The 20,546-nt window shown below is 40.0% G+C and overlaps 1 protein-coding gene across 3 annotated transcripts in view; it reads left to right on the top strand.

Annotated features, from left to right (window-relative positions):
* The window catches only part of DIAPH3 (diaphanous related formin 3), a 484,080-nt gene that overhangs the window by 8,109 nt on the left and 455,425 nt on the right, over positions 1–20,546 (top strand). For 2 of the 3 annotated variants that reach the window (XM_070240326.1, XM_070240325.1), the window contains exon 2: positions 19,876–19,908. The exons of the other annotated variant lie outside the window; for it this stretch is intronic. In XM_070240326.1, coding sequence (XP_070096427.1) covers positions 19,876–19,908 — 33 coding nt within the window. The remainder of the gene's footprint in view (positions 1–19,875; positions 19,909–20,546) is intronic. 3 annotated transcript variants of the gene reach the window in all.

The following is a 20,546-nucleotide window of genomic DNA, read 5'->3' as shown; positions in this document are numbered from 1 at the left end:
GTATCGTAACGAAGAGGTATAGAATGTCATGTATTGCTCACCAATAACCTTCGGAAAGGAAGCATCATAAATTCCATTGAAATGTCCATTTCCTCCCATCATGTCTATATCTCCTTCTAATCTTTGCCTTCATTTCCTTGAGGTAAGGGTTTACAGGGCTTTTAAAAAATTTTAAAATTTTGGTTAGTGTTTTTTTTTTGGGGGGGGCGGTGGGAATTCCTATTTATATTTGTCTCTCTTCCCTAAAAACAGATCCGTTAATGGAATTAATACCCACTAACTTTCTAATCTCTCCATCTTTGGGCATCATAGTCCATCTTAAATACCAGAAAGGAATGGGGGACTAGGATTTAATGTATCAAGTATGTACTAAGGGCATTCTGTGTGCTGAGGGGCTTGGGGTATACCCAAGTAACTATGGTCCAAGTCAGATCTTCACGGTTAAAGATGGCTAAATAACTCTTCGTTTCTCTCCAAGGAAATTATTCCTAATTCTAAGCATTCTGAAAGTTAAAAAAAAAGTGGGTACTTTTTTTGGAGTTATGGTGTAGAATTTCTGGAAACTCTTAGTAAGATACACAGATTAGTCTAATTGTAAGATCCATAATATTGCATTTATTTGGCTAATTTTATTATGAAGTACCTTCCCAAGATGTGGAGAGTTTATCCTGTAATTGCTGCATTTTCCTGTTTATTTGTCATAAAATGAAACTTTGTATCATTCAGTTTTTAACTAGGATTTGCAAATTGGTGACATTAATTATGGACTGTACTATAGTATTAAACTGTTTTTGTTTATCAAACCCTTGGATAGAATGCAATTCATGATGACAATTACAATTCATTTCTAATGAAAAATTTGACAGTCTGAGAAATGAACATGAAAAATAGAACGCATATAATCTGCATTCAGAAATTCAATGTGACAGTTTCATTTCCTTCTAAAAGGTGACGGTCTCCAATAAAACCATGTTCTAACTTCACTCAGCCTCTCTTCTGAGGTATTATTTTGCTCTTATTGATATGTTATCTTGAACCTGCTTTCAGTTGCTTTATGCAAGTGTCTGTAACTGTAAGCTTTTGAAAGTCACTTTCTCGGAGGGGCCTGATACAGGCTTGAGCTTACAGCAGGAATTTGAATGCTTGGCTAATTGAAAGTCTATGCAAAATTACTCTTGTAACCTTACACCGCCTGGTTCATTAATCTGTTCATGATTAATTTAAATTTAAATGTTATTAATATACTCTAAATGTCCATTTCTTTTTTGTAAAAGATTTCAGTGGTAGTGGGCAAGGGCAGATAAAGACTACCAGAAATATATCTGGGTCACTGGAGAACTGAGCCTGCCAACTCAAGCTCCTCCAGGGCCTGGCAGTGTGGCTTTAGAATCCCACCCCTAACCACTGTGATAAAAAGGGCTTGGGCTGGATTCAAATATGGCTATATATCCTTGGGCAAATAATTAACTTCTGTGCCTCAGTTTTCCTGTCTGTAAAATGGAATAGATAATCGCAGTATCTACGTTTATAGATTGTTGTGAGGATTACTTGAGGCAATGCATGTTACAGTAGCTTGGGCACAGTGCCTAGCAGTTAATACATGACAGCTATTATTCATTTTATTCTTTTGATTCTCAGACTCCAAAGTAGAGGAGATCCCATTTCTGTAGTGTTGAGCTCTCTAGGCCTGGTCATCTTGAAGGGTCTGTGATGGGATCTTGGTTATTGACAGCCTTTTGACCTTTCTTCTCCTGCTTCCCACCCCCCTCCCTCCTCATTCCTCCGTTCCTGCTGGACCCCTGCATTGTTTCCAGGGACCTGACTTTAATTAAAGTGGGGAACACACCAAGAGGTTTGGTCCCTGGATGTATTCCTCTCCTTTTGTTTTATCCAGACCTCCAGGGCCTTGACCTTGCCTCTCTTTCTTTCTGTCAGCCTCCTGCTGACAACATTTGCTCCACACTAAACCCACACTCCACAAAAGTAACCCTGGACCTCCTTTTGAATGGGATGCCTTCACATTCCTCACCTCCTCAAACCTAAGGTAGAGTATAAATAAATAATAGAACCTCTGGCCTCTTGTCCAGTTGTCTCAGCTTGCCAAGCGTTGTGCAACCTGATGGGCTTCTTTGTGGCTTAACCGGACCGCTGCTTCCTGGTGGAAACCCCTCCCAGCTGCATGAACTGATGGCCTTAGACTATTGGCTCCCAGATTAGCTGGCTCCTCAAAGCTGCTGGATAATAATCCTCATCAAAATAGCTACATTTATTCAGCTCTCACAGTGGGCTGGGCTCTGTTTTAATCACTTAATCCTCACACAATGCTTTGAAGTAGGTACTCTCACCCGCCTTGTGTTGCATATGGTGCGGCTGAGGCGAGGGAGAGGTTTGGGAACTTTCCCGAGGTGCCACAGCTGGGAATAGAGAATGATGGATATGAACGCAGCCAGTCTGGCTCTAGAGCCCTCACTTTGAATTAACTCTTTGGTTGCCTCCTTTTCCATTTTTCTCAGCATTTATGCTAAACCGTTATCCTTCTCTTGACCTCCTCTATGGGCCTGATTTCTTTTTGTTGTAGTGTAAATAGTTTTTTAAATTGACAAAGTAATGTATGCATCTCTTAAAAAGCCCAACAATGTAAGAGTACAGAGTGAAATTCACTAAGATTCTTCCATCCCAGACCACCAATTCAGCTTTTTCCGATGCAGAGGCAATGATGACTTTTATGATTTTCCTTTGTATGCTTTAGTGATATTCTGTGTGTATATGTAAAGCACCTGCTTTGTACCCACACGGGAACACAGCATGGCATGCTTAAGAGATCTTAAGAGATGGTTACCCCTGACACTCACCTTGACACCTTCAGAGAGAAAATAAAGGCTGTATTACTTGAATCTGCTCAATTTCCTGCTATTACAGCTGTAATCTTCTATATCTGCAACTACTCTTCTTCCTTTCTGCTCCAATATCCACAGAAGAAATGTCTGCTTTCCTGTTTAAGGCTAGTTCCTTGACCATTGTACTTGACCCAGCCCCATTCCATGGCGAATGTTTCACTCTTTACTGGTTCCATCCCATAGAATGTTCAAACATCTTCCTTTATGAAAGAAAAAGCAGGAGCAAAACCAACAACCTCCCTCTCCAAGTTTCCCTTGACCCATCGCACCCTCTGAATACTCTGCTCACCCTCCTTACTTTATAGCCAGATTCTGTGAATTAGTTGTTTTCATTTATTCAGTAAATATTTGAATGCCCTTTCTACCACAGTACAGGTGGGTACAGTTTGGTCCTTGACTTCAAGAGGCTCGCCTTCAGTCTGGTGTGGAGAAAAGACGTGTGAACCAACAAGCATGAAGTGCTCCCGGGGAGTCCATGTTGTAGAATCTTTAAGAACTCAGGCTCTGGAGTTAACCTGTATTTGATACCTGCGTGACCTTGGAAAATTACTTTGTTTTTTGTTTTGCCTCTTCGTTTACGAAATGGGAGTGATGGTACCTATATTATAGCTTAGATATGATGATTCCATGTGTTGTAATGGGGGTTAACACAGATAATAGTAAACAGCTCTTAGCTTGTTGCTGCTGCTACGATGGCATCGTGAAATGATAGAGGGCGCTCACAAAGCAGGGATTCGGTCAGCTCCCGTTGGTTCCTACACCTTGTCTTTGCTTCTGTCGTTGCACTGAAATTGCTTTGGCAGATCAACAACTGCCAACCTCGTGGCTGATTTGCAAGCTTCATCTTACTTGACTTCTTCCAGGTGTTAGCACTGACCCCTCACTTCTTGAAGCCTTTGCTATGACGCGTTCTTCACTTCTAATCTTTGCTCATCCCCCTTCCTACCCTCTTAAATTATTGTTCCCAGAGACTGTCTCTTTGATCTGTTACTCGTTTTACTTTGTACCTCCTTCCAGCATGAGCTCATCCATTTCTTTAGCTTTTACCACCACCTAGGTCAGTGCTGTTCTATAGAACTCTCTGTGATGATGGAAATGTTCTGTTCTGCTGTGTCCAATTTGATAGTCAGCGGCCACATGTGGCTAATGTTACCAAAGGGCTGAATTTTTACTTTGATTTAACTTGAATTAACTTAAATAGCCATATGTGGTTAGTGGCTAATGACGGACTTTGGCCCACATTCATGTTTCAAGGGACTGCCTGTGGCCCTCAGAGTCTTCACCTGTATGCCAGACTGCCTTCCAATGATGTGATGATTTACTCCTGCTGGATAACATGCACATCTTATTCCAGCAAAGATGATACAGTTTCATAGCCTCTGAAGCTGCCCTCAATGGTAGGTTTATGAGCAAAACAACATCAGTGATGACAGAAACAGGTATGGGATCACACCTGTTAGAATGGCTGTCATCAAGAGGACAAGAGAGAACAAGTGTTAGGGAGGATGTGAAGAAAAGTGAACCCTTCTGCACTGTTGGTAGGAATGTAAATTGGTTCAGCCCCTATGGAAAACAGTATGGAGGTTCTTCAAAAAATTAAAACTAGAAATAGCGTATGATCCAACAATCCCAGTTCTGGGTATATATCCAAAGGAAATGAAAATTGGATCTCAAAAAGATATCTGCACTCCTGTATTTATTGCAGTGGTATTCACAATAGCCAAGACATGGAAACCACCTAAGTGTCTGTCAACAGATGAATGGATGAACAAGAGGTGGTACATAGTACAGTGTAATATTATTTAGCCACAAGAAAGAAGGGCACCTTGGTATTTGTGACAACATGAATGGACCTTGAGGGCATTATGCTAAAGTGAGATAAGCCAAACAGAGAAAGACAAATACTGTATGACATTCCTTGTATATGGAATCTAAAAAGGCTGAGCTCGTGGAAACAGAGTAGAATGGTGGTTACCAGAGGCTGGAGGGTCAGGGAATTGGGGAGATGTTGTTAAAGGTTACAAAGTTACAACTAGACGATAAATAGGTTCTGGAGATGGTGACTCTAGTCAACAGTACTGTCTTATATATTTCAAAGTTGTGAAGAGACTAGATCTTAAATGTTTTCACCACAAAAAAGAAATGATAATTGTGTCATGTGATAGAGATTTTAGCTAAAGCTACAGTGGCAATCATATTGCAATAAGTAAATGTATCAAACCAATACATTGTACATCTTAACCTGACACAGTGTTATATGTAAATTATATCTCAATAGTAATAAAGAAATAGATATGAGAGAGTTATCTTCATATTCTTGCAAGATCTGCAGTCCTCAGTAATTTGCATTAGGTTATTAGGATCATTGGGTGCCTTCCCAAGCCTGTCTCTGTCAGCTGCTGACCTCCCCATAACCTTTGTCAACTTGTTTTATTAGTGTGCTTCAATGGTGTGGTGATCAACATGAAACTATGTATTTTTAGAAGTCCTTTACAAATATACTTGGGTTATTGCTACAGTCATTGTTGAAGTCTCCTTTGGCATTGTTGGAAGATTGCCAAGGGCACGTTAGGCTGCAGTTGCTTGACCTTGCAGCTTGATTAAAGAAACTGGTGTGTTCAAAACCTAACTTGTGACATAAAATGCTATGTGTTGGAATTTCACCGTGTCGTAATATGACTGAGCGCAAGGTTGGTGCAATATTGAGCTGCTCTGGATCTAACCCATTCAAGGAATTCTCTCCCCAAGTTCCTTTGGATGACAACTGCAATGAAAAGTGTTAAGGTGAGGAATCCGTGTATTTCAGTTTGTGTAGCCCTGGCAGGACAGTTATTTATATTATTTTTTGAATCACCAAAAAGAGAAAATAAGTGACCCAGGTTACTTAATTTTTCCTCTAGAACCTACTGGATTATGAATTCCTTCATGGCAGATGGTGTGTTTGATAGGCCTTTATATGCCAGGCCTGGCGTGATATCTTGTTAGTTTAGGTACTCAATCACTATATCCTGCTTGGTTAATATTTCCAAAAGAGATGTGAAATGTAATCCACATTTTTTTTTTTGTTTTGAGCAAGATTAGCCTTGAGCTAACTGCTGCCAACCCTCCTCTTTTTGCTGAGGAAGACTGGCCCTGAGCTAACATCCATGCCCGTCTTCCTCTACTGTATACGTGGGACACCTACCACAGCATGGCTTTTGCCAAGTGGTGCCATGTCCGCACCTGGGATCCGAACTGGTGAACCCCGGACCGCCGAGAAGCGGAACGTGCGAACTTAATCGCTGCGCCACCAGGCCGGCCCCTGTAATCCACATTTTATGCTTAGTACTAGGACTCATGTAACAGCTGGAATTGTGCTCTTTTTCTCCCTTTTTTAGATAGTAGCTTTGTAAATATGCAGTAAACCTTTTGACTCATTTTCAGTGACAAACCAATTTAGAGGGTAGTAATAAAAAGTGGTAATCAAATTATGCAAGAAAACTTAGTGGTGATTTAGTTGTTTAAAAAAGAGTTCAAATTTTATCAATAATTTAAAAATGAAATTTTCTTTAATTAGCTCTTGCTCTGTAATTAATTTCTTACTTGAGTGGGTTTCTTTTTGAATGACATGTTGGATGTGGATATTTTTGTGCCTTATGTTTTAGTTTGAATTGGGAGGGCATGGTTTATCAGACTTGTATGTACTAAAGCTTAAATCCTGCAAATAAGAAATAAAAAAACTATTCCTTACATTTCTATTATGTGCATGAGAGAGCAACTGTAAAAAAATAAAGGGGGAAACTCTCTAGCAAAACATACATTCTTGTTAGTATTAGTCAGTTTATGGAAATTAAATTTCCTTCATCCCCACCTTCTTATAATCACTCACCTGAACTTTTTTTTTTTGTTTCGGTGAGGAAGATTCACCCTGGGCTAACATCTGTTGCCACTCTTCCTCTTCTTTTGCTTGAGGAAGATTAGCCCTGAGCTAACATCTGTGCCAGTCTTCCTATATTTTGTATGTGGGATGCCTTCACAGCATGGCTTGCTTGATGAATGGAGTATGTCCGCACCCAGAATCAGAACCTGTGCACCCAGGCTGCCAAAGTGGAGCTTGCAGAACTTTAACCACTCAGACACAGGGCCGGTCTCTCACCTGAACTTATTGTTTTTTTGGTGAGGAAGATTGACCCTGAGCTAATATTTGTTGCCAATCTTCCACTTTTTGCTTGAGGAAGAGTGTCTGTGAGCTAACGTCTGTGCCAATCTTCCTCTAATTTTTTGTATGTGGGATACCACCACAGCATGGCTTGATGAACAGTGTGGAGGTCCATGCCAAGGATCTGAACCTGAGAAGCCCGGGCCACCAAAGCGGAGTGTGAACTTAACCACTGTGCCACTGGGCCAGCCCCCTCACCTGAACTTCTAAGATAGGATTTTGTAGTCGGTGTTGTAACACTTAATAATCATCCAGTTGGAGTTATACTCATTTTTCTAAGATTTCATTTTCAAATGTATTGTCCCGTAAACAGCTCAGAAATGGCTTCGTTTCCACTGGAAGTCTTCCTCCCTAGGTTTGTTAACAGCAACTGTCCCGTGGAGCAGGGGGCACTGAGCGAAAGGAAGGGGAATGAGCCTGGGTTTTGGAATCACAGTCAGCAAGGTTCCATTCCCAGCCAGGCCGCTCAGTCAGCTCTGGCAAATCACTTGTGTGACACTTATTTTCCTGATCTCTGAGATGGGGATAATGGCTAATTTATAGGATTGTTGGGTGTATTTGTAATTATGGTAAGTCCTCAGTAAGTGGTGGTAGTGATGATGATGGGGCAGGCTATGTCATATGGGTACCTAGGGACCCACTTTGCAATTGGGTTCGGTCTCAGTTGAGGTCTTTCTTGGCTTGAAGGAACAGACCCCACCGCCCATCCCCCCTTGCAATATCTAGTTTAAGCTTGGAAAAGACAATTGTAATGACACACAGGGGTGTTTCCAGGGATCAAGCACAGTAAGTGTAGCTAGGCCTTGCAAGGGATTGGAAGTGAGAACTGAAAGCTGGCAGCTTCTCTGAGCTGTCTCTTAGTGGTCATACAGTCTCGTTTTGCTTCTCACTAGGCATTTCCTCCACTCTTGTATCTCTGTGTAGTGCGGCTTCTACTGCTTTGATCTCACACAGCCCAGCCCAGAGCCTCAGTTCCAGATATACATGTATGCTCTTGGTCCATGTAAGAGCAGATCCTGGTTCTCATCTCTGAATCCCAAATCTAGATTACTGGGAGAGTGAGGATTTACTTGGCGCTGCATGGGTTTAAGTGTTGAGCTCTGTTCACATCAGCTGGCGCCAGAGCAGGCTCACAAAGAACAATGAAGACTGCTGGTCCCCCATGACATAGAGAAGAGCTGTTGTGCACGAGTCAGATAAATGACATGTGTCTACCGTATCTACCAGTGTACGTCTTTGGAGATTCCTTGGTGACAGTCTTGGTAGTAGAAGACTGAGTTCATAATAGTTTGCCCAATTTAGTGGTTTCTAACCCTGGTTGCACATTAGAGTCACCCTGGGGGAGCTTTAAAAGCACTTATGGCAGGTCCCACCTTTGGGTATTCTGATACAGTTGGTTTGGGGTGCTACTCAGGAATCTGTAGTAGGAAAAGCAAACAAAAGGTCTTCAGGTGATTCTCATGTGTAGTCAGATTCAGAACCACTGGCCTAAAATGTTCCCTGCACTGTGGTAGGTCTAGGGTCTCAAAGATGAGGGAAAAAAGATCCTTACCACGTTTGAAAAAAAAAAGATGTAAACATAACTGTAAGACAGTCATCAGTGACCCAAGGGAATTATAAACAAAAGAGCTATGGGTGGACAGAGGTAGGATCATCATTTCTTTTTTCTTGAGGAAGATAAGCCCTGAGCTAACATCCACTGCCAATCATCCTCTTTTTGCTGAGGAAGACTGGCCCTGAGCTAACATCCGTGCCCATCTTCCTCTACTTTATATTCGGGATGCCTGCCACAGCATGGCTTGATAAGCAGTGCGTAGGTTCATGCCCGGGATCTGAACCAGTGAACCCTGGACTGCTGAAGCGGAATGCATGGACTTAACTGCTGTGCCACTGGGCTGGCCCCGGGATCATCATTTCTTGATGGTACTCAAGGTTAACCCACCCTTACTATAAATTTATATGTGCAATACATACTTTGTCTGCTTCCCTCACATCTCATTCACCCTTCTAGCTGTCAGTCTCCTGAGGCCCAGGTGACATGCTGGCTCTAGGGATGGCGTTGGGAAACTGCCACTGCTTGGAGTTCTCAGCCCCAAGATCTCAGGCCCAAAGAAAAATGACAGCATGTGAAAGCCCCAGCAGCTGACATGCAGCAAAATGGAGCTGCTGGCAAAGTGACCATGACAAAAATCTGTGCTCACAAGGAGCCCAAGCCCAGTGGTGGAGACCTGCACACATTTACATCAATTACAAATGGATTTAAGTGGATTAGAGAATGATTATAGGGCCCCAGGGGAGGAGGCTGTCAAGGGGGACCTTGAGGAGAATGATGATGACCTGAACCAAGGTGACACTTGTGGGGATGTTAGTGGGGAAGGAAGGGGACCAATGTTTATCAAAGCCTCCTCACCACCAGGTGTCCTAGGTTGTGTGCTTTACTTGGCCTTCTAATTAAGGCTCCTAATAAGCCTATGATGGCAGATGATTTCTATTCTTCTGGTACAGATAAGGAAACAGGCTCAGAGTTTAAGTGCCCAAGGTCACACAACTGATCAATATCAGAGCTGGATTCCAATCCAGGTGAGTTTGATCCTAGAACCCAGGCTGTTTGCCTCTGCCTGGTAAATGCAAGGTAGTATATAAGCCTCTCACAGAAGAGACATGCTTGATGTGGGAGAAGCTAGAGAGTCTTCCAGAAGCTAATGGCATTTGAAAGGTGAGTAGGTGGATGAGCAGGGTAACAGGAACAGGCTGAGCCCAGGTACAGAGAGGAAAGGGACAGGGGTAGTGTCTCTATCAGAGCCCAGACAGGAAATAGAAAGCTTGGTAGGTTGGTTGAACGTGGGGACTGCTTACAAAAGTATTGAAAGGGAAAGGGCAGAAAGGAGATGCTGTCTGAGAGGGTCCCTGTGGCTGTGCTCAGATAGCTGTGGGCCACTATTCCATTTGTGTCAGACCCTGAGGGAGGATGCCCTGGGGCTGCCGCTCAGACTTCTGAGGGGCCTGAGGGATTATGTAGGAATTAAACTGTTGTAATTAGAATTTTTTCTCGCCTTCTTTTCTTCAAATGTGCTGGGTTATTCCCTCCACCCCCTCAGACTACTTCTATATTTAAAAAATTGGTTTTGTTAATGCAGTAGAATTAACTGAGTTGGTCCAAAAATTGCCTTTGTGGGCTTTACAGTGTTTTGGGAGTATTTCTAATACTTTCTAGTCAATGACTCCTTGTAGCAAAACCAAGTCAGCCACTTAAAGGGCTCTGAAGGAAATGGTTATTTGAGAACAGACCTGTTTCCTTCCCTGCTGTGTATGTTGTATAATGTGCAGATTCAACTATTACTTATTGTTTAAGTTGATTATTTATAACTTGTTTTATACTGAAGCATTTGTGCCTATTTCATTAGAAGAATAAAAGCCCATGTCCTTAGGCCTGGGGCTTATCTGTCTCCTTCCTTTTCTCTGACTTCAGTTCACGTAGCCACGCTGGTGGCCTCACACACGGGACACGCTCCTTCCTGATGGCCTTTGTTGTGGCTGCGCTTTCCATCTGAAACACTTTCCCCCATATCCACACAGCTACCTCCTTAGGCCACTTTCAAGTTACTCAAACACCACTTCTCAGTCAGGCCTACGCCGACCTGGTCCCCACGTTTACAATTGCAACCTGCACACCCTCCCACCCTGCTTTCCGGCCTCCCCTTTCCCTGAGCTGCTCATTTTTACTGGAGCACTCATCACCTTCTAACAGGCTCCCTAACTTATTTGTTGTGTTGATTGTCTGCTTCCCCAATGGAAGGTGAGTTCCTTTAGGACAGGAATGTTGTTCTGTTTACTGATGTGTCCCTTGTCAAGAAGAGCAGTGCTTGCTGAGTGAATGAATGCTTTAGGAATCTCTCATTCTGTATGAAGAACAAATTCTGTATTATAAGTTTTGCCTAAATCATGGCTAGAAATTCATTTGACTTTAGTCTTACATCATTGCTATGTTTGCACGTTAATGTGTATTTAATCATATATAATCATTTATAATTAGCAAGTAGAGACTGCTTTTTCTTCCAGTCACCACTGAATACCTCTGTAATGGTGCTTATCACACTGTCCTGTGTTTTGGTTATTAATTTGTCTTGCTGCGCTTTTGGTTTAAGCTTCTAAGGGCAGGAACTGTGTCCTCTATTTTTAATGTGGTGTCTCGCAAATATTGGCCGCCTAATTATGTTGCATAGTAGAAAAAAATTAGGATTATGAGACTAGGTCTTGCATGAAAAATTGTAAGTCTTTTATTATATTTTGGTATCATGTCCTCATTTGCATTAAGGGGTTATCAGCTGAGTGGTAATTTACCTTGACTTTCTCAAGATAGCATGAGATCGTTTACATTTACAAGAAAGAAAAATGATAGATTTCTTTTATTTCTCCCATTAATAAGTGTCATAAAATAGAAAAATAAAGCTAAGTCAATATGTTATTGTTGCCACAGAAATTGAATTTGTGTCAAAAGGATTTGCGCTTGTGATGTAGTGATTCGCATATTTTTCTTGGAATTAAGTCTCTAGCAGGTGACAACATCAATAACTCAAAAAACCAAGGAGCTTTTTGAGATTGGTTAATTTATATATGTGAATTAGAAAACAAATGAATAATGTGCTTAATGGATTCTGACATATTTGAAAATATGCATTAAAAAACCCCAGCCTATTAAAAAGTCTGTGTTCACAGTATTTACTAGATTTTTTAGATTTTCGTTTTTACTTCTTGTGCTAATATGTACATTTTGATTTGAAAAGGAACTAATCTATATTCTCTGCTTGGTGTGAAAAGTATTATCCATAGTAACGTAAAAAGCTTTTCTCATTATAAGAATAAATATGCTCATTCTAGACAACTGGGAAACTACAGGAAAATATGAAAAAAATTGCTCCAAATCCCACAATCCAGATACATGAAATCAACAATGGTTCCTGTCTTACTTTTTCCGTAAATGTGTGTATTAATGAAGTTGGAATTATATTGCATATGCAATTTTAAATACAACTTTTTTTCACGTAACCATGTCTTGTGAGCATTTTCCTATGTCATTATAGTCCGTATGACAGAACTATAATTTATTTAATCTGTCTCATATTCTGGGAAGTTTTAGGTTGATTACAATTCTAGCTACTTAAAATAACTGTAGTGATACATATTTGTGTATAAACCTTCGGTTGTATTTCTTATTTCCTAAGTATAGATTCTAGAAGTAGAATTACTAGGTTAAAGAATATGAACGTAGGATTTGTTTCGCTGAATTGTTCTCTGAAAAGGTTTAACCAAATTTGCTTTCCTTATGATGATGCTAGAATGTAAACAAATGAAATCCTTCTCAAATATATGTAAACTGATGCATGGGCTGTATTAGCCTCAGAAATAGTTTAAGTTTGTGTCTTGGACAAGACCTGCAGGGGGCTGAGGCACTCTACTCAGAAGTAACTGGAAGTTTGGATAGGCTTCAAGGTGATTCTGGAAGCTCTGGGTCCATTTTAAATCTTCCACCTAATACTTCAAATACTTTTCAGCTTTCTTCAGATGATGGAAAAAGTTCTTGGGCTCTTGTGACCTAGAGCTGAACCTCCTTGTAAAGTGGTTCAGAGATTTGAATTGCTTTTCCCTGGACCTATTGCAGAAGAGTTTTTGACCGGGTGTAGTGTAGTGAGAAGAACTGGAGCAGCTGAAGAGAATGTCTTAAAATAGCTATGAAAACTCTGTTACTAGAATTTGCTATTATGTTTTTCCTTTAATTTTATCTCATTGTTGAATGAGTTTATTGAAGGGAAAAGAACTCTAGAGTTCTATTAGCATAAAAAATGTCTTGGTAGGTGTCCAGCCCCTGTGATGTGAAATGTAGGTGAGATGTCCAAGGAACAATTTGATAATTGATGTCTCTAGAGAGGTGGTTGTTTTCTAGCAGTGATAGTGCAGCCTCTTGATCCTTTTGAAAACCTTGTGTTCTCTTAGAAATGAATCTTTTCGGGGCCAGTCGTGTGGTTAAGTTCACATGCTCTGCTTTGGTGGCCCAGGGTTTGTGGGTTCGGATCCTGGGCACAGACCTACATACTGCTCGTCAATCCCTGCTGTGGCAGCGGTCCCGGTACAAAATGAGGGAAGATTGGCACAGATGTTAGCTCAACAACAATCTTTTGTCAAGCAAAAAGAGGAACATTGGCAACAGATGTTAGCTTAGGACTAATCTTCCTCACCGAAAGAGAAAAAAAAAAAAAGGAAATGAATCTTTTCACTTCTGTGGATGCTTGAATGATGCCTCCTCCTGAAAGCTGATCTTTCTTGATGACTCTTCTTTCCCAAAGAAGGAATTATGGAAAAGGGAGGTTTGGGTTCTTAGGTGGGTGAGAGCAGAGAAGCCTTGGTAATAGATTATGGACAGGTGTCTGTCTTTCTGAGGTAGGCAGGATTATGGGTTTAAATAAATGAACAGATCAAAAGAAGTTGGAAAGCTTTTCCTAATTCTCACCTGTTCCTAACATCTCCTCTCTCGCTTTTATCCACCTCAAACTAAAAAAAAAGACCACATGAAGAGCCAGTCAACTTAAAAGCTTTTCTTTACAGTATCAAAGAGCCAGCTCTATTCTTGTCCTCAGTGCCATGAAAGCTACAGTATTATTTTTGGACCCTTCTGAGATGTTAAATCTGGAGCCCTTGAAGAATATTTTCACATCTAGGTGTGTTGTGTAGTTGCCCGGGAGATGACCCTCAGACTCTGTAGGTGTGTTCAGTGTCGTGGTCAGTAGTAATAAAACTTTACACTTATACAATGTTTATAATTGGTATTGAGATTAAAATACAGATGTGTGGACCAGAAATGTTAGGTTAAATACATATTCCTAAGTGTATTGATGGAAAGGAATAATCCAGACTTTAAAACAAAAAGTGAGCAACACTTGAACATACCATCCTCACCCACATATTATGGTTAAGACTGATCCTTGCTTTTCTCCATGAAAATATAACTTTGTTGTGTCAGTAACCTGTTACTGATTCATTTTGACCAGCAGATAGTGTCGTGTCATGGTTTGATATAATGAACAATCTTCGATACTTTGGAGTAAGTATATGCTTATGAGATTGAGTTTTACCTTAGAGATAGACTAAGTGTTAGAGTAAATGCTGCAATTGGTAATTCATCCCACATACCAGAGATTGTTGAATTCTCTTAAAACAGTGCCTCGCATTTCATGGCAGTAAAGCCTGTCCCAATTGCACCAGCTCACTGTCTCTCTGTTCTTTGAAATCCTCTTGTACTTCTCTGTACCCTTCGTTTAGCTCATTTCAGGGACCCTGGTTTTAAAGTGAGCCACGTGACGGGAGATTCCTACATATGTAGGCTGAGGGGATGTTTAATGGCGAGAGTGGTGGAGTGTGGAGCCGAGTTTCTCACACGGTCCTGGGCTTGCTGGTTGCTAAGCCCTGCCTTAGACATTGACTCAGAATCTTGGGAAGCTGAGGCTATGCAGTCTCTGTTTACAAAGATAACCTTGGTGTGTTTCTTTTTAAAGGTTGGCACCTGAGCTAACAACTGTTGCCAATCTTTTTTATTTTTTTGCTTTTTCTCCCCAAAAACCCCCCAGTATGTAGTTGTATATTTTAGTTGTGGGTCCTTCTAGTTGTGGCGTGTGGGATGCCGCCTCAATGTGGCCTGACGAGCGATGCCATGTCTGCGCCCAGGATCCAAACCAGCGAAACCCTGGGCTGCCAAAGCGGAGCGTGAACCTAACCACTCAGCCACGGGGCCCACCCTTCTTGGTGTGTTTCTTGTGCACATTAACAAGCTGAAAATTAGCTGGTCTCTCTAGACCTAGTTTATGAAAATTGGGTCCGATTCAAGTGCATTTGAGGCATTCATCTTACAGGTTTTCCTCTAGTTGGTGATTCCTCTTAATGACCCAGTTAAATGATGTAAATTTAATGTAATTAAATTGCAATAGCAAAAAACTGTTTTAAAATATTGCCATGTATTCGGCTTTGAGGACAGTGATCCAAGTCTACCGGCTTGACACCTGGTGGTGGCTGTTGTGAACCTAATGACATCAATAGAAAGGTCTTTTAATTTCTGCTGGTTCAAATGTGCTCACCAATGAAAGAAAAAGTAAAATTGGCTGAAAGTCTTGGGCTACAGCTTGGGATCTTTTTTCCCCATTGTGTGTGGAGCTTAGGAGTTTGTTGCTTTGTACTATATAATTTATCTGGACTTTGTTACTTACTTGTAAAGTAAGTTGGTGGGGGAAGGACTGTTTGTTCACACCTCCTGATATTTACAGCCTTTCACACAGCGCTCTGAAAACTCTAGATCTATTTTTTGACAGCATGTACCGTCTTCAGTGAAGGTTTTGATGCCTTGCTTAGAGAGGAATATAGAGACCTATGTTCTGTGTTTCTCCCTTTTTTTTCAGATCCTATGTTCTTTTGAGGAAGAAATCTATAAAGCCTTTTTCTCTCAATTCCAGAGTGGTCCGCTTGACCATTCATCCTAGGAACGGCCATTAGCAGAAACATTGTCACCTATGTATGTGATGCTCCTGCCTTTTTTAGGGAGAAAACAGAATTAGCAAGTCGAGGAACATAGGAACACAGGAAGAAGGGTGAGGTTTTGGCTTAGGAAAAGAGTCCAAAGGTGCTTTCATTCCACACGTTAACCAGTTACCAGTGGTCCTGTCTTCAGAACTGTTTATATTTTGATATTATCACCAGTTTTATTCTTTCACGTTGCTATAAAGCATGAATAACACCTATAGAATCCTAGGCTAGGTAATATAACTAAAGATCACAAAGTCACATGTAGGTGTGAATATTTTAATATGTCTAAAACTGTATGCTTTTAACTTTGTTTTGCAAAACACTAGAGTTGCTATTATTTTTAAAAAGTGTTCCTCTTTGCTTCCAATTAATAGTCAGATTTTAAGTTTCTATTTCCTTCTTGGTGTGGACATCAGCAAATACTGCTCATGGACTGGATTGCTGTGTGAGGTTCCTATTTTCCCAACCAGAAGATATAGTTAAAGAGCACTGCCGGTAAATACTTCATGTAAGTGTCTTGGTTAACCAGGTCTTTAAGCAGTACCTCAGTACCAGTATAAAAGCAATACTTTTTTATAATATTTTTTTTCTTCTTTAAATTAAGGATGCTAGCCTTGTAGTTTTATATCTACAAAAACAAGGCCAAAACCTCACAAAATTACCTGAGGATTTTATGTCAGTCATTCCTTCCCTTCCTCCCCCTCCTTCCACTTTTTAGAAATCTATAAACAGGTAGGACCTTGAGATAATTAAACTTTATAATAAACTTGAATTAATATTAACATTCAAACATCCTATAAAAGGGTGCCACTTGATAGAACTTTTACAGTTTTTCATTAAGTATTTAGTGTTTATTTCTTTTTCCTTCAGGTTTGAAGTGGACTGCGATTGGGCATTTCAGTTTAGGGAGAATTGCTCATGCTTAGATCAATTCGAATTTTTTAATGCTAGCGTGCTTTAGTGATTTCCTTCAGATTGCGTGCTTGCAAACAAATAGCTATGTAATCTCTATTTTCTGAAAGCTGAATCTTGAAGTGAAGCTTATTCTGGCTTTACTGTTTTGACGTAGAAACCAAAATTTTTAGATCAGTTTTCCAGCTGTTGACTCTGTTAGTCAATATCTGCAGCCCTGTCATGGGCCCTTGAATTTGCTGTCATTTCCCACCCTATGGGCTTCTCTTGCTGGTGGTGCGAATCGATAGGTGAGTGTTTTCCAGAAGAGAAGGAATAATGAACTTGACCTTAGCTTCTTGCTTTTCTCTCAGACTGTTAAACTTCCCACACCTAAATTCCTTTGAGTTTTCTTATTTTTCCATGCAAGCTACCCCTGCATTATAATTCTAATTCATCACATGTTCTTTTTTGTGAAAGATTGTGTATAATAATAGTTTGTAACTGAACTCATGCATGCTTATATAGTTTAAAAAAGGTCAAGCATTTAACAAATTAATTGAAGCCCTTTAAAAGCTAGACTCTCAATAAGATGGTTTAAGGATATATAATATTTTAAAAAATGACAAAAATGGATCCTTATGTGTCTTGTTTCTACACAAGAGTGACTGCTCTTTTTCTGAAAGTTGTGAGTCCACCTCTAAAAGATTGTCCAATTCTAGGCCTTTGAAGGTAGATAGAAGTGCTCCTCTTGGATATTTACATCTTCTGGATTTTGTATCATGTAACCCATATCCCCTGCTTTTCCCATCTGGTACTTTACTTTCTATATCTTCTGTGCAGTCTTTAGTTCATAAATCTTGCATGGGCTCTACTCTCATTTCTCTTAAAATTGTGTATTTTCATTGTTCTGTCTTTTTTAACATCAGTTTTATGGCATTTTCCTTAGGCAACTCAAACTAGTATTTGGGAATATTTCATTTGTGTAAGTAGATGTTTTCTCTTTATTGTGGCATCCTATTCTAAATAGAATTTCAGCTTTATGCTTTTTCTTTCGCCTTACTTTCTAAGCATTACGCCACCTAGAATGCTATTGTTAGAAGTTGGCTATATTCCTTTCTTCTTGTCAGAGGAACTTGAAATGACCCCTTTCAGGTGTGATGTGCATTGTGATTGGGGTGGTAACTCTATCTGGAGAATGAAAGAGATGTGGTTAACCAAATGCACTGGGCTAGAAAGCTCTGTTGACGGCAAAGCACACAGACAAGGGGCGGTGAGAGGAAGGGAACTCCACGCCACCTTTCCAGGGCTCCTTTCTCTGTCAACTCGAGAGCCATGCAAATTTGGGTTTAATTCTAGTAATGATCTCCTGGATGAGACTGTGGCCTGAAGTGCCTCAGAAATTTTATAGTCCTGCCTAGGATCACGCCCACTTTTAAGGACCTCTGTGCGTACTTGTTAGTTTCAAGGGCTGAGAGTAGTATTGATGAAAAGCAAGTTCTTCAGTCCAGAATTAAATACTAACCCTTTTTAATTGAGTATTACTTCTTTGCTCCTAATTTAGTAGGCACTTCATTCTGGAACCTAGCGGTGTGGCTAATGGCTAGTGGTGTGGTCATTTAGTCAGTTGTGTTCTCTTTGCTAGATAGAAAACTCATTCTTGGTCCCTCCAGTTAATGTTTTCTCTGCACTAGAAGTGACATTTTGGTGGAAGAGAGAAGAGAATCTGGGATAGTGATTTACTCTGGACAGATTTTTAATCTGGATCATCACTGAGGTAGATCCATGGTCATAAAGGTGTATTCCAGCATACAAACATAATGATAAATTTTGTTCTGTTTGGGGCTGGCCTGGTGGTACAGTGGTTAAGTGCACACATTCCGCTTCGGTGGCCCGGGGTTCGCCGGTTCGGATCCCGGTGTGGACATGGCACTGCTTGGCATGCCATGCTGTGGTAGGCATCCCACATATAAAGTAGAGGAAGATGGGCATGGATGTTAACTCGGGGCCAGTCTTCCTCAGCAAAAAAAGGAGAATTGGCAGCAGATGTTAGCTCAGGGCTAATCTTTCTCTGTCAATAAATGTTGAATTGAACTAGGTACCACTTATTCTGTAAGATGATGAATGCTAACACGTGTTCTTTTACACTTATAAAATTAGTGCTGTTGAGTTTGGCGCTGTATCAGACAATGCTTCGCTGCTATTCATAGGGTTTTTCAAGGCCAGTTTTTTTGGAAGTGGGTGGCCAGATCTTTCTTCCTAGTCTGTCTTAGTCTGGAAACTCTGCTGAAACCTATCCACCATGAATGACCCTGCTGGGATTTGAAATACTGGTGGCATAGCTTTCAGCATCACAGCAACATGCTGCCACCACAGTATGACAACTGAGACAGGTGGTGTGGTTCCCTGACTGGGAAATGAGCCCAGGCCACAGTGGTGAGAATGCTGAATCTTGACCACTAGACCACCAGGGCTGGTATTTATAAAGTAGTAGATCTGATTTCCTATTTAAGAAATGCACTTGACCCTTTCTCTTCCCATTTAAAGATCTAATGCTAAGATGAATAAGAGGAGGGAGAATTGGAAATTGATTCCAGCTACTTGAATACAAAATCTTGCCCAACTCCAAGTTTATAAAACTTAGATTTCTGTTTTTTTTCCTCTCTAAAGACTTTTTCTTTTGAACTCCACTTTGCAGGAAACTAATTTATTCACTTTCTAAAGTGGCCTTATGTTTGTCTAGCAAGGAAATCAGCAAAAGGGTTCTCAAAGAAGCTAACAATGAAATTGAAAAGTGTCTACTGTCACCACTGGTGATAAATCAAACTGATGTTAAAGATGCAAATAGTCATTCCGGTACTCTCTTCTTCGTTACTAGAATTGTTTAAGTTAATTAAGCCAGCAAAGTACTTCATTATCTACTATGCTGCATGCTAATGGTAGATTTAAAGTTTCAGTGTTTTATAATATGAAAAACTTCTCAAAATCTTATGTAAATCTCCCTCCATTGTGTTCTAAGTCCATATACTTAATGGTAATTAATATTGTTAATTGGGAGAATATATTTATTGTACCGCAGTTAGGTTTCTAGTTTGTGAGGTTTACAAATCCAAGAAATTTTAGGAAATGTTTGAAACTACCACATTCAGGGTGACTTTTGTCCATCTTCTTGAGATAGTGATTAAGACAATATATGATGCATTTTTTATTAGACTGTCAGGAATTTAATTTTACTGAACTTAGCATTGTAGAATTTAAATGTACTCTGTTAACTGAAATAAAAAAACATAAATTTCTGACATGATTGGTTTCTTTTGTTTGCAGCACTTAAATATTAGGACACTGACGGATGATATGGTAAGGTTATCCTCTGTTTTCTTTGTTAATCTTAACTAACCATGTATTGTTGATGGTGTGCTGCACTAACCTCTTTGAATTTGCTAAAAACCGCATGTTTTGGAAATGTACTGTTTTTATAGTGCTATCGTAAGAAGCAGAACTGGTAAAATACCTTAAATTGTTGTATTTAAATAGTAAAGGAGACTAGTTGATATGTTAACTTGAAAAATTTGTTTCATCACAAATTGTTAGTCAACTTGGAATCATTCACATCAGCTCTCATTCTCTGGGATGAATTGCACACTTCAAAAAGAGGTAGGAAAAAATAGCTAAAGACATGTCAGCTTTTCAGGAATATGTAGCTGCTAATTAAAGTAAACCAGACTAAAATATCATATATTTTTTAAAATTTTGCTGAAAAATGAGAGAATCAAGCATGCCTTACTGTATGTTCTGCATGTTGAAAGTGATAGGCTTGCTTATAAGTAATTAACACTTTATAGCATCGTTATAGATTTTTGTATGTTCAAGTACATTTTTTTGTGAGAAATGTATTTTTGAATGTGACTCTGGTTAATGGTAAAAGAATAACAACGAGAACAAGACCCAAATAAACAAAAACACCAAAAATATATAAGCTTGATATAGAGGACAAA

The sequence above is a fragment of the Equus caballus genome, chromosome 17 (genome assembly GCF_041296265.1).
Source record: "Equus caballus isolate H_3958 breed thoroughbred chromosome 17, TB-T2T, whole genome shotgun sequence".
In the NCBI taxonomy this organism is placed as follows: Eukaryota; Metazoa; Chordata; class Mammalia; order Perissodactyla; family Equidae; genus Equus; species Equus caballus.
Note: the sequence above shows the minus strand (reverse complement) of the source record. Positions and strands in the feature narration are given on the sequence as shown.